This window comes from Pangasianodon hypophthalmus, chromosome 22 (genome assembly GCF_027358585.1).
Source record: "Pangasianodon hypophthalmus isolate fPanHyp1 chromosome 22, fPanHyp1.pri, whole genome shotgun sequence".
Taxonomy (NCBI): Eukaryota; Metazoa; Chordata; class Actinopteri; order Siluriformes; family Pangasiidae; genus Pangasianodon; species Pangasianodon hypophthalmus.
The window spans coordinates 7,219,312-7,233,814 of NC_069731.1; the positions used below are offsets into that span (position 1 = coordinate 7,219,312).

The following is a 14,503-nucleotide window of genomic DNA, read 5'->3' on the forward strand; positions in this document are numbered from 1 at the left end:
TAGTAATGTAATGTACCAAATTAAATTTTAATGCAAGAGTGAAACAACGTAGTACCATCTTACCTCAAATTCCTCAACTTCTATCAGTAGTTTGGCTGTTGTAATTCGGGATTCATATGGTGGGATATTACTCTGGGGAAAAAAAATAAAGTTGAATATGTTATGGGCAAAATTCTCTGTTTGGCTTACAGCAACTTTATGCATACATAATGCTGAAACAATGTAAAATAATGCTGAAACCTCAGGATCCAGCACACACACACACACACACACTGACAATTTGCTATTAGTGATGCAATGAAATGAAAATTCTTGGCCAAAACCAAAACTCAGAACACACTCGAGGGAAAAGAACAACTGAAAAAAAGAAAAATGAAGTGCTGCATTTCATTTTTATTTTTTTTGGATAACAATGTACATTTTCACAAAGAAGATTTACAGAAATCCAGGTATTAATAGTAGTAGTAGTATGAGGAGGAGTTGTAATATTAGTAGTAATAGAAGTAGTAGTAATAGTAGTAGTAGTATTAGCATAAAATTATGATGTGATATTGAATAGTAGATGTAATAGCATCAGTAGTAGAAGCAGAAGTTATCGTTGTAGTAGTAGTAATAGCAGTGATAGTAATAATAGTATTATTAGTATTACTAGTAGTTGTAGCAGTAGTCATAATAGTAGTAGTAGTTAGTATTATTACTAGTAGTAAGAGAAGTACTACTAGTGATAATAGTAACAGTAATAAAATTATTAGTAGTAATAGTGCCATTAGTAGTAATAACAGTAGTAATAGAAATAGTAACAATAATAGTAATATTAGTATTAGTACCATTGGTAATAATAGTACTAGTAGTAGCAGCAGTAATAGTAGTGTAACATGGGGGTTAGAGTCGAAGAGGCAGGACGCAAATGCGCGAGATGTTTTTTTAGGCCACAATCGATTAGTCAAAGTACATGGCAGAAGTCAAAACACAGGCAGGCAGAAACAAACTGCTATTCAAAACTGGAGAGACAAGCGTGGGTCAAAAACCAAGAAGTCAAAACAAACATGCAAAGATAACCAGGACAACCAGGCAAGAAACAAGGCGTCGAAATGGACATTAACTGAACGAGACTTCGCACTGGAACAATGAAACATTAGGGCTTAAATGCACAAATTAATCAAGTACGAATACAAAAGAGGTGAAAACAATCACGACATATTAGGAAGCTAAACCAATGACAAGACAGGGGTGGTGAGCCAAAACACAAGGCACATGGCTATATATATATATAAAATAACATAGAACACAAAAAACTGGAAGGGAAGCAGTGCCGTTCACGCTGACAGCCACGATGCGGGTTGAGAGCTGAAGCGCACGCTGAAAAGGGGAATACGCGACAAGTAGTAATAATGATAGTAGTACCATTAGTAGCAATAGCACTAGTAGTATTAATAATAGTAGCAGCAGTAATAGTAGCAGTAATAGTAGTAGTAGTAGTAGTAGTAGTAATAGTATTCATTAGCATTTTATATAATCAATGCCTAACTATATAATTATGAGTTAATGAAAAAATAATTTAATGTCCACAAGACTGAGCTGTCTATCTGTCTGTCTGTTTTGTTTTATTGGCCACAACCCCAAACTGTCATTTTTGTCTGCTTTTAGGTGAACATATTTCAGTTGCCAAAATTCTAGTGCATCCTTAATTACTATTGTTGTCCCTGGAGTCAAGAGGTACCATCCGCACTGTGAGTGAATGAAGAGCTACCCTGATATTATGCATGCTGTTACGCTCTTAGGTAGTCGGAGCTTGATGAGCGAGATGCAAATGTAAGATGCTCTTTTATGTGCAGCACTTCGACGAGTGTTTTCTGAACCTCTTGGCTCATTAGCACTTCATCAGAGCCTTGTCTTCTTTTCTGCTGACTGCACTGTTCCCTGCTGTCTGCGCCTTTCTCGCCTTTTCAACTTCGTCTACTCATTAACCACTCTGGCCTCCCATCTCATCGTGTGTGTGTGTGTGTACCTCAATGCAAGAGTGCTACCACATTAGATTTTCATCATGACGGCATTGAACCAAATCTGATCCCAATTACACTGTGGCTTTTACATCCTGTTCATTTTGCTTTTCACAGGAAACAAGCAGAACATGAAAGAATGCTGTTTAATTTGCCATCGCATTATGCTTGCAGCTATTAAATCAAACAACAGAAAATGATCCAAACAAAAAGCAAATACAGAAATAAAATCATGGCTTTTATTAATTTCCTCTGATTAATTTCAGGGTAGAATTTGTATAAAGACAAGCGGAGAAATTCTTTTTGAAAGAGCATAATATTTGCTAGCTTTGAGTAAAATGCCTGGATTTCAAGTTACAAAGAGGGATGTTACAGGGTCTGTGTGTGTGTGTGTGTGTGTGTGTGTGTGTGTGTGTGCATGTCTGCCTTGCAGCCCAGTGCGACTGAGAGCGAAATGAAAGGATTAGTCTCTCTAACTCCCACTAGCTTTCTCCATCCAAGAACTCATTTCAAAGTTCGAGGAAGCTTCATGCAGCACTGCTTTTAGTATGGCCAATGGAACAGGGGTCAAAGAAGTCCCTCAATCAAACTCTCACACACTTAGGAACCAAACTCAAACACACACCACGAAATCTCTTGAGCAGTATGTTTTGTGTTTCACCACACTTTCCTCATTCCTAAAGAAACATCTTAATCGTATCCGCCTCTAAAGAGTTACACGGGCATGTCATCATGTCACATGTTGCATGCATTGGAACTTCCTACACAATCAACTCTTACCATCACACTTTTACATAGGCAGGAACTGTACAATTTGGGAAATCATGTTTGAATTGTCAGACCTGTACAGCTAAAGAACTTTCCAGTTTTTTGGTAACATTACAAGCTGTGTCTTATTAATTTCAAGAGAGAAAAGACAGGCTAGTGATGGAATAACTGTTTATAACTGCTATAATATAAGCGATAACAGGAACTTACTTGTCTCACCAACATTCCATGACAATAAAGTGACTACAAACATTTAAAAGAGCACAAAGTGTTGTTCATGAATAAATGAAAAATAGTAATTGTTGGCAAATCACTGTGATGCAAGAGGAATAAAACATGCTGTTATTGGAAAATAATCCACTTTGAGGTGGTAATGCACCACACCACCCTGTCAGTCATTGTTTTCCTATAGCCCATGCCCCAGTTCTTTATCTAACAAATTAAAGTGCAACCAGGAATAAAATCTCTGTCACAATCATTACATAGGCACCTATTCACCAGCATTTGAGCTGATCTTGATTATTTGAAATGATCATGATTAATAATATTGCAATCATACATCTCCATATAAACATATCGGACAGGAAAACAGAGCACTCATTCCCTAATTAGTTTCCTAATCTAATCAGATCACTGCATCATCATATTTGAATCATTCCTTGTAAAAGGTTATGATGGATTAACTTGATGGATTTGTAATTATGCTTTCTTGTGTAGCACAGTAATATCTAGTCATGCAGTAACTTGACCACTCACATTAAAATCTGCTGTACATGACAAATCTTAGTACTTAGTCTAGAATTGTACTAATGATTTATTTATATATTTATTGCTGTAATGCTGTGTTTATGTAAGGAATACGTTACTTGGACGGCAGAGTGATGCACCACAACGTGACATGTAGTGCGTGTTTTATTCCTCAATTTGCCAATGACTGCAACTGTCTATAAATACATGTAAAGAATTTAACATCAAACAATTTATCCATTTATAGTTACATTTAATATTGTGGAACCTCCACAAAACAACTTAGATCCTGTAATCACTTGCATTATATTGCCGGTATAAACAGTTGTTCCTCTCTTTTTTTTATAAGTTAATAAGCTGTAAAAATGCAACCAATCATTAAAAAGTAAATTGTTTGTACATTTCAGAAATATTTTAGATGTTTAAGTTATTACATGTGCTATATGTTCCCTATTCTTTACAGTTTAAAGGCAAACAGAAAAGTAATTGATAAACAGCTGCATGAGTGCATTATTAGAAAAGTGTCATAAAGTCGACAGAAAAGACAAATACTGTAAATGTTGCATGTTAAACACAACCATATGTATGATGTTATTGTTATTGCTGTTATTGTTACAGATACGGCACTAATAGAATAGAATAGCATAGAATAGAATAGCAGTTGCTGTTTCACGGTTAATGACACATAATGGTTCTTTCATGAGAGACAACATCATATGCACTCACTCTCTCTCACTCTTTCTCTCTCTCTCACACACACACACACACACACACACGCGCACCTGCACTCTTTCCTCGTCATCTTCATCAGGTTGCTCTGAGCTTGCTGAAGACTCTTCCTCCTTCTGTCGACTCGGTAACCATGACGACACACTCTTTATCAGGTAGTCACGGCCCTCCTGGAAAAAAAAAACAGTGCTGTTTGCATCCGTTTTCTTATTATATTATAGTGTCTTTTAGTTCTGGAAGAGCTTCTCAAGGCGAGCAGAAGAGAGCGAGATGCACGAAGAGAAAGCGCTGCAGCATTAACTCAGATCACGTAATGCATAAAATCAGATGTAAAATCAGATGAACCCCTGCTTTGTAATAATGCAGTTAAATCTGGATCATTACAAAAATGGCCATCTTGTGAACTTTAATATCTTGTCTGACCTGCAACAAGCAGTCCGGATGAAACTGGATCGAAAAGCTTATACCAGTTTGCCACCTAGTGGTTGAAGTCTGAATTACAGTGCAACGTTTTCACCTCAGGGAAGAAGGAAATTCGTTATATGGGCACACTCTCAATTAAAGTGTTTAATGACCTGAGTTGCACTCTCCTGGCAATCTTTCTGTTTCTTGCACTTGTTTCTCAGAGCTGCTAAGTTCTGGCTGCTGGTTAAGTTCATAATTAAAATTCCCCACCAAATTACTGAAGACCAGCCTAAGCAACGTTATATAACAAACCTATCAAAGTGCGCAGACGAGAAAAATGTATAGAACATCAACAACACAGCTGATGGATTCAGTTCACTTCTAAAGCCTCTGGTGGAGTGAATTAAATACATGCTTCGTGGGTGGTGTGTGAGGACACAACAAAGACGACAGGATGGTTTCTTGTATAGAGATGAGAGTGTACCTCAGGTTTCTCAATGCTGAAGAGGTAGCTAGCCATTAACTGCAGAGCTTCGGGGTTGCTCTGGTCATAGTGCAGCGCTTTCTCAATAGCCTCCTTACACCGCTCGGCTGCTCCCTCCTCCATACTGACCAAAAAAAAAAAAAACATTTACACATTAATACAGTTACACAACACTGCTTCCAGGTAGCTTGAGAACATCTAGGATTCTTTTCTCTTGCATAAAAGTTTCAAACTACCACCTGAACATTTAAGCTCATCTAAACTATGCTGCATTCCAGGATTTACTGAGCATTATTTCACAGGGATTCCAGCCTTTTAAAAATAAATACCACCTTTTAAGATGTTAAGAGCTATTTAACAAGTTTCTTCAATCAAATTAAAGTGTTAAAGACGCTTTTATCCAAACTGCTGTAGTATATTTCCCTTAGAGCTCGCTTTAAACGAATACTGCCCCATTTTCTTTTTTCATTCACTATAAGGAAGAGCATGAAGTTTATGATGATTCAGCTTTGAAATATAGCTACACTAAGTACTACAAGCTAAAATTTGGGGTTTTAGATGTCATAGGAATCGTACAATACATCACTGAAAGCTTGTTGTGTAAATGTTTTCAAAGGCAAACGTAGGCCAAGGTTTCGGTAACAATGATTTATTTCGTACTCACAAGCATATATTAATGCTCGTACTCACAAGCATATAGCATATATCAAAATAGCATATATTGATGAATGACAATCGCCCATAATGTGCAAAGCACGTTCGCGACAAGCTCTTTTGCATTTAGTGACGCCCACAAAACTCCATAAAAGGCAAAGCACACAGTGAGCTGAGCAAAATGACAACTAAACTGTGTGAAAAGGAATTTCTCAGAGACAAAAGTGGAAGTCATTTTTAGCTTTGTCTAAAGCAATTACAAAATATATCTATACGTTATTGAGTAGCATGTAGCAGCATCGCCACACATTGCCAATTATATGACCTGAAGCCAGTCGAGGTTTATATTAGTAAGTCTCCTTTCATGTAAATTTCCACAAACTCAGAAACTCTCATAGGATACAAACACTTTTTAACAGGATTTTCATGAATACCAAATGTCTTGTGTAAATGCTCCTGTGAACAATTTCCGAATAAATTTGTTTGTATCCAGCTTAATAAATGAGGCCCACTGTTTCCTGGGATACTGTCAGTTACTTACAATATGTTTTCTTGAAAAGACCTGTTTCTCATACACAAAGTCATTTTTCCTCAGCCTTCAAGAAGGTCCATGCGCATAATTTCACACTGGCGCATAGGTCTTAACGTGTTCTTCTTAATGTACTGAGTATTTTTTAACTTTACACAACATTTTATCAATAAAACAATGCAAAAACTGTTACATTTGCACTGTGAGTCATGTTTTTAAAATAATCCCATGAATGAACAATATTTGAATGAGCTATTATTTTCAAATTTGACAAGCACCTGATACCCATTTTAAAAAATAGAGAGGGATCATTGATATTTCTCGGGCTGTTTTGTGGCTACTGGTTCAGGGGATTTTGAGAAGATGAACCTGGTTGACAGTATCAGGGTACTTCAGACTAGTTCCTTCTACAAGTGTCTCCATTCTTGTTAGACATTATAGGAAAATACTTGTGCTGTTATTCTCTCAAGGATAAGGGTGCTAATAATTGTGAAACCAGTGTTGTTTGTTCTGTGTTGAAATATGTTTGGGGGAAAAAGGCACTTAAATAAAACCATACAATGTCCTTGCATGTTTGAGGTCAAAATATCATCAAAATACATTTACTGCACTGGTTACTGTTTATATACTGTGTCACTGTTTATACTGTATACAGTGTCCTCTGAAAGTATTGGAATGGTAAGGTCAGTTCTTTTGTTTTTGCTATACATTGAAGAAATTCAGGTTTGAGATCAAAAGATGAATATGAGATGTCAGAATTTCAGCTTTCATTTTCGGATATTTACATCCAGACTTAGAAAACGGCACCTTTTGTTTGAACAAATTTTTCCCATTTTTCAAGTGATCAAAAATATTGGAACATGATAAGTGTTTCTTGTTGCCCAGGTGTGCCCTTTGAACAGCTCTGATGAATAGCTCTAATTGTCTACTCTTGGTTTGAGCCCTGGGTTTCGCCTGTGAAGACTGCATTTGTTGTTCAAAAGGATAAACCAAAATGAAGACCAGAGAGCTGTCTATGGGAGAAAAGCAAGCCATTTTGAAGCTGAGAAAAGAGGTTATAGAGGCATAGCCAATACAACAATTTGGAATGTCCTGAAGAAGAAAGAAACCACTGTTTTATTAACAGCCAGACATCAAATAAGTCGACCAAGGGAAAACAACAGCAGTTGATGACGAACATTGTGAAAACTGTGACGAAAAACCCAAAAACAGTCAGTGACATCACCATCATCCTCCATAGGGCAGGGGTGAAGGGATCACAATCCACCATTCACAGAAGACTTTCAGAGAATTGGATCTTATATACACAGTACTGTGCAAAAGTCTTAGGCACATGCAAGGAAATGCTGTAGAGCAAAGATGCCTTCAAAAATTAAATGTTTCTACATTTTAAAAAATACTATAAAGAGTAGTAAACAGTAATAAATAAAACAACGTCAATATTTGGTGTGACAATCCTTTGCTTTAAAAAAAATAGTAGTCTCAGGTACAATTTGTGCAGTTTTATAAGGAAATGAGCTGTAAGTGTTACTGAGCATCTTGCAGAAGCAGCCACAGTTCTTCTGGAGACATTGACTGTCACATGCTTCTAATTTTTACCCAGCAGCCTTCATTATGTTTTTTTGCCTGAAAAGTGATCTCTTATGTAATATGCTGCTTTCTTTACTGACATACAAACAGTTTTCTGTAACATTTAATTTTGTGCTGGAAAACTAATGTTTGGAAATCTAAAACATTTCTGTACTGACTCGATAATGTAGAAGTCATAAAATAAAAATCTATAAAAAAAATAGAGTGCCTTAGACTTTCGCACAGTACTGTATATATGACAACTGATAATGTATATGAGTGTGTGAGAGGATATGGCAGGCAGGGGGTATGGTGGTTATAAGACAAGGACTTAATTGGTCATGTGAAAAAAGGGAAAAAAAAAAAAACAAGAATTACCAAAGGTCAGTGAAGAAGATCTCGGCAATGGAACAGAAGGCCACAGACACGTCCTTTGCAGTAATGGGAGACTCCGAAGGTAAAGCAGCAGCTCCCATACTGCTAACCTGTCAAGACACACACACAGCAATGTTATTTTTTTCCTTAAGAAAAAATTGTATATGTAAGTACATAAAATATGCATCTAATAAGATACGCAACATACTACAATACCCAACACACAAAGATATCATCCTTACGCCTGAGTGTGCTAGGCAAGACAGCTACATCTTAAAATGCTGTCATTTGTCATGTGCTTAAAATGTAGACACCAGGACATGCCAACTCTATAGCAATGTCACTGACCGTCTATGTCTGTCTAGAAATTTACATTCCTGGAAAGCAGTTCATAATTAAAGACTTCCAAAAGAACTGATTGGTGAGTCGGATCAGTCAGGGGACAGGTCTTTTCCTTTTTTTTTTTTTCAAAATAATACAGACAAAGGAGAAATATTCTGTGATATGCATTGGAAAGGTTGCATCAGTGCAGGAAATAAAGGAAATGTCCATAAAACAGATTTAAAACCTTAGTTTATTGAGTCTTTATTACTTGGACAACAAAATATCCATAATTTCTCCAAAAGATTTCTTTTGGAAATGAGTATCCTTGGAGTTCTATCATTTTTTAGACTTAGGGTGTGGTTTGGATTAAATGAAATTTAGTAATTCTTGCTTTGTAAAAAATTAATTAATTAATCAATTATTTGAGTCATTAATTAAACAATTAATTAATTAATTAATTACAACTTAATCCTAAATAAATAAATATTAACAGTAAATAAAATTAAAATAAAATTAAAAAAACAATATGTCATTAACATTTAAATATAAACATTTACACATTTATTGGGAAGATGGATCACTTTATTTTTATTTTTATTTTTTTTATTGATGTATTTAAGCAACTTGTACATGTACACAAGCAGTTGAGGGTAAAGGGCCTTACTTGAGAGCCCATGGCTCTGAGGCAGTCATTAGATTTAAACTCACAACCTTCTGCTCTTAATCACTTAATCTAATCCTAGTCTGTGATGAAACTCTCTCACCCCATTTTCACTCTCAGACCCACATTTTCCTCAGTTTACTAATGTGCTGATAGTTCAGTAACGTCTTACTGGCCTGTTAGCTGACACTTTCCCATTTGCCATTATGGGATTATTCTATTCACTCTATTACTGTTTGTATAAATGCACCTCCAGTTTTGTATTATTACTTCAGAATATGGTCAGTGTTGGTAAAATAATTAATAAATAAATAAATAAATAAATAAATAAATAAAGCTATCTTGATTGAAATGAACTGAATTTGATCCCCAGTGTGGGCCGGCTCTCAACAATAAGGACCTGTGTTAGTATTTTGTCTGCTAATGTTGCAACACCACCAAGTGCTGAAACACTGAACTGCATCCTTATGTACAAAAACACAAAACACAGGTCTTTAATCCATATACTGGCTCCCTATTGTGTAGCAAGCTATTTCATCAACCTGAACAACACTGCACTTGAATATGAATACAGACAAATCTGCACTCTTCCTGTGTGTGTGTGTGTGTGTGTGTGTGTGACTAGTGTTAGCATCAGTAACTAAAAAAAATTAGCTTTGTCTCTCTTTGTTGTTCCTACAATTATCTGTCTTTTGTGTTTGCTCAGCTGCTGGAAACGTCATTCTGCAGCACTTCCATCTCTGCCAACTCATTTAACAACTTTCTGCTCGGATTCTCTTTCACTCGTGAATCATTCTGGATAAAATTCTGGGGTGTTTGCTTTTAAAAATACTGTATGGTGATGCTGTACAGCATTATTTTAACACATTTTTCCCATGTTATTTTAACACATAGCCCTGAATGGAGTGTGCTGTTATAGGAAAAAAACTTAAAAAATAAAATAACATAAACTAAAAACGCCATGCAATGCTGTTGATGTGATACAGCCTGCCACAAAGTTTTTTATTTTCCAATAACAGCACATCTGCAGTGCGTAATTCCACTTAAACCACAGCAATTTGCTAATAATTATTTGCTAATAATATTGTTTATTTATTAAATAATGAGAAGTAATACCTTTTATTCATTTATAGTTAGTTTTATTGTTGGGGAACATCCACAAAACACGTTAGTTCCTGTAATTACTTACATTACAACAGCGCAAACAGTCGTTCCCTTACCTTACCCTTACCCTCTCCTTTCTCACTCTTAAATTAATAAGGCAAAGAATCCAGCTTGTCATGTTACTGAGAAACTGCAAAGCCTGCCACCCATAAAACTCAAAGTTACAGCTTTACCTCTGAGTGTTACTGGCACTGGAGACTCCTTCCAAAAATCCTCATATGGGAAAACTTCAACATTTCAAAAATTACACATTTTCACAATGTGTTTATATTGTATGAGCTTCCATCATACAAGTGCTCATATCAGTTGTTACTTCAGAAAATTAATCAACGCCTTCAGAATCCAATCAGAATCAAGCGCAGTGGTATAAGGTATTTTATTTTATTTGTATTTTGTTTTAGATTTATTAAAATGATGGGATTTCAAACATTCTAGATATTCGTTTGCACAAAATTCAATCAGAGTAGAAATTCTGCATGTGTGCGAAAATCAGACACCATGATATAGCTTTTTTTTTTACTGTTCTGCTTAATTAATTGTAAATATAACATTAAGCCAGATGACATAGTTGAAAACCAGAGATACAGGTAAATGCTGCTTACAGCTTTTGTGTAGTCTCTGTACCATCCCTCCTTTCAGGTTGACAGCACTTTCTACATTATTTGCTGCAATGCAAAGCAAGAGCTACACAAACCAGGCTAGAACGAGCTGGGTCCAATATTGTGCAATTTACTGTATATCCTAAACAGGGCTACTGAGAGAGCAATTAGCACAATAGCAATAGAGCTGAAGAACACCTTTAATGTCCATTTACCCATATCAGGATGAATTACTCTCCTTGCGTACAGGCAGACCTTCTTTGGGCTGCATCACTAATCATTCTACCACACACACTTACAAAAAGTGCAATATGGTGAGCCTCTAGGCTGTGTTTTAGGCCCCCTTTTATATTCCCTTTATATTCAGCCCTTTGGAAATTCACAACCATTAAACATAATGTTGGCTTTCACTTCTAAACTGTGATACACAATTACATTAGTCAGTCCAGCCAGATTCACTAGCACATCAGATGGAAGACTGTTTAAATGACATAAAGGTTCCGATGAATAGAAACTTCTTTCACCGAAATTTGATAAAACAGAAATACTGATGTTTGCTCGCAGTAAGAGAAGAGCTTGATGATTATTCTGTGAAACCAAAAGCCACCGTAAAGGACCTTGGTGTAACTCTAGTTGCCGGTTTATCTTTTCATTTCCATGGATCTCTAAAGCTGCATATTGTCATCTGAGAAACATAGCCAAAAGCCTCAGCTAGTTCAGAACGCAGCAGGAAGTCAGTACAGTACATTTCCCCAGCTCTATTAAAGCTACACAGGCTGCCTATTGAGCTCCGTGTTGACTATAATGTCCTGTTTATGAGGTTTAAATCCTAAAATGGTTTATCACTGTGTACCTTGCTGAACTCCTGATGCAGTATATCCCACCAGCCACACACTGCATATACACTCTTCAATACTTTCCCAGAGAACATTAGGCAATATTTTAGTGCTATTTTTCAGTTCATTCTTAAAGACAGGAAAAATGTGTGTTTATACAGTAAATTAAGGCATCTCTGTTATCTTGAATTTACAACTGTATTCCTTTAATACTCTCTCATATATATATATGAAGGATTAAGTCCTTACTGTGCAGTAACAATATATCAATTCACTAACAATATATTATTAATTCACTTAATGATTAAAGTAATGTAAAATAAAATAAATGATTTGTATCTATAGACAAAAGTCACCTTGATACATACCTCTTGGACTTGCTTGTCTATGGCTTTGAGCATGACTTCAGTGCCTTTGCTGAAGTATTGCACAGCCTCGGCGCCTGTGTGAATCTGACCCAGGTACATGTATTTGGTGTGGCCTTCTTCTGGACTCAGTTCCACTGCTTTCAGAAATATGTATACTGCTGTTAAGGGCCAAAACGCTTTCAAGAATCACACACACCCCAACAAACTTAAATCACCGGAAAAAAAATTATAAAAAAAAAAAAAAAACAAGAAATGTTTAACTGTAGTCAATGACATACAAAATGTTAATGAACTGATAAGGAGATGAGGAGGATGAGGAGTCATGCATGGATTTGCTTATATTTTTTACAGAGATATTAAACACAAGACCTCAAAATATTATAATTACCTCATGTTCTTTCAGGCAGTGCAATTTTATAGCATCTGCACTCTCAAGATAAATGCCGTCCCATCCTGAATGGCTGACTCGTGGCTACTCTTTGCTTTACTGTTTGGATCTTGTAATTTCCACAGCATTCATAGCATTCAAAGGAATCATAGTGCTGCACAATATAGATAAATCCTGCCATACAAAAATGAGCTCTCTGACAAACTACCATTATTTGATTGTATTCTTTGAGCATTCTGACCTTGTAGAGACTCCAGATGAGTTTTCTGTGAGTGTTTAGACAAATTCTAGCAATGCAGTTGTATTGTATGATTGCACAAGGCTACTTTTTGTTCACATCATTCAGTTCATTAGATCTATCTATTTATCTAGCATGAGTATTATTATCTCATTCTTCAATATAAGAGCTATTCAAAGCTAGGGTTTATTATACCAGAGCGCTCCTGAATTCTTGATTCGGATTGGTCAGAAAGTGCACCACAGTTCTGACTGTAGTTTCGACCACAGATCACAGTTTTGTTATTAATGCGTTCTAATACGTTAATGTTTCCATAGTAACAATTTACAATGAGGCTTGTACGGTGGACACGCCACATAAACAGATTAAAAAAACATATGTAGTTGTTGATATGGTGACATTTTCTGCAAGATGGTTATTGAGCATTTGTGGAAGGAGTCTCCAGTGTCAGTGCTTTGTAATGGTCAGAGGCATAGCTGTAACTTGAAGTTTTCTGATACGTGAAAGCCTTCAGGAGAGAGTATTTTGTGGTTTAAAGAGAAAGGAAACAAGAGAAGCTGGTAAGGGAAACGAATGTTTACAGCTGCTATAACGTAAGTGATAAGAGGAACTAAATGCTAACATTAAATGCAACTATAAACAGATAAAATGTGTGACGTGTCATGGCATCACACCAACCCATGGGCTGTCAGGTTGAGATATGATGACAATTAAAGGAAAGGAAAATGTTATGTCCAGGACATAAAGAGACAGGTACAAGTTTAAAAAAAAAAAAAGTAATCATTCTTCAAAACATTATTGTGATATGGCTGAATCATAATGAATTAACAGAATTACAATAATCTAAAGTTGTATTTTTGGCAGAAATCAGACCGGCTTCACTCTGAGTACCACTGTACCACACACTTCTCCACACAGTTAGCATCACTTCAAATTTCTGTCCATCCGGATAGAGTGCGTTTGGACAATTTCCATCTCAAGCTAAAGGATATTTGTTTGGCTTTATCCATGTCCCCCAGCTCAGCACAGATGTTTCCTAGCATGTCCAGAACGGTCAGGTTGGTAGGTTCAATGTCCAGGGCACGCTGACAGAACATCTTTGCCATTGGAAAGTCAAAGTTGTCCATACATTCTTCTGTCTAAAAGAGAGAGAGAAACAAACAGTATTACAAATCGCAAATATGACACGTGTTCATTCCATTTGGAGAAAAACAATCCGGTTTTATCATACTGTTTTAGACACGCCCTTGACAATTGCCCCTGTTGAATCAGATGGACCAAACAGCTACGTCACAAGAGCGGCCACTTTTGCAGTACAACCAGGGATTAATCTGAGAAAGGAGGCGATCCTACAGTTTAAAAAAATAACAAATCAGCCTCCTTGGAAAATGTTCAACCGTTTTAGATTAATATTGCTATGCGACTTCACTATTATTAATCCTATTGTTCAAGTTCAAGTTTATTAAAACATCACTGCGTGACACACAAATGCATGAATTATGATGTGTTGTACATTTAAGAGCCACCTACAGAACAATTCCAAAGGGAAATGCTTGTGTATAAAATGCATCCGTACAGTGCAGCACAAAAAATGTATTAAATCAAAAAAACGCAATTAATTTCTAAAAGCAGTTCGATTCAAGAACAGCTTAGTTTTCACCTTGC

At 36.2% G+C, this 14,503-nt stretch overlaps 1 protein-coding gene across 2 annotated transcripts in view; it reads right to left on the minus strand.

Moving 5' to 3' along the window:
• si:dkey-12j5.1 (uncharacterized) overlaps positions 1-14,503 on the minus strand; it is a 73,757-nt gene that overhangs the window by 55,217 nt on the left and 4,037 nt on the right. For both annotated transcript variants that reach the window (XM_053228027.1, XM_053228026.1), the window contains exons 3-8: positions 13,827-13,977; positions 12,213-12,358; positions 8,264-8,370; positions 5,134-5,257; positions 4,298-4,414; positions 64-132 (exon numbers count right to left, since the gene is read on the minus strand). In XM_053228027.1, the coding sequence (XP_053084002.1) occupies positions 64-132; positions 4,298-4,414; positions 5,134-5,257; positions 8,264-8,370; positions 12,213-12,358; positions 13,827-13,977 (714 nt within the window). The remainder of the gene's footprint in view (positions 1-63; positions 133-4,297; positions 4,415-5,133; positions 5,258-8,263; positions 8,371-12,212; positions 12,359-13,826; positions 13,978-14,503) is intronic.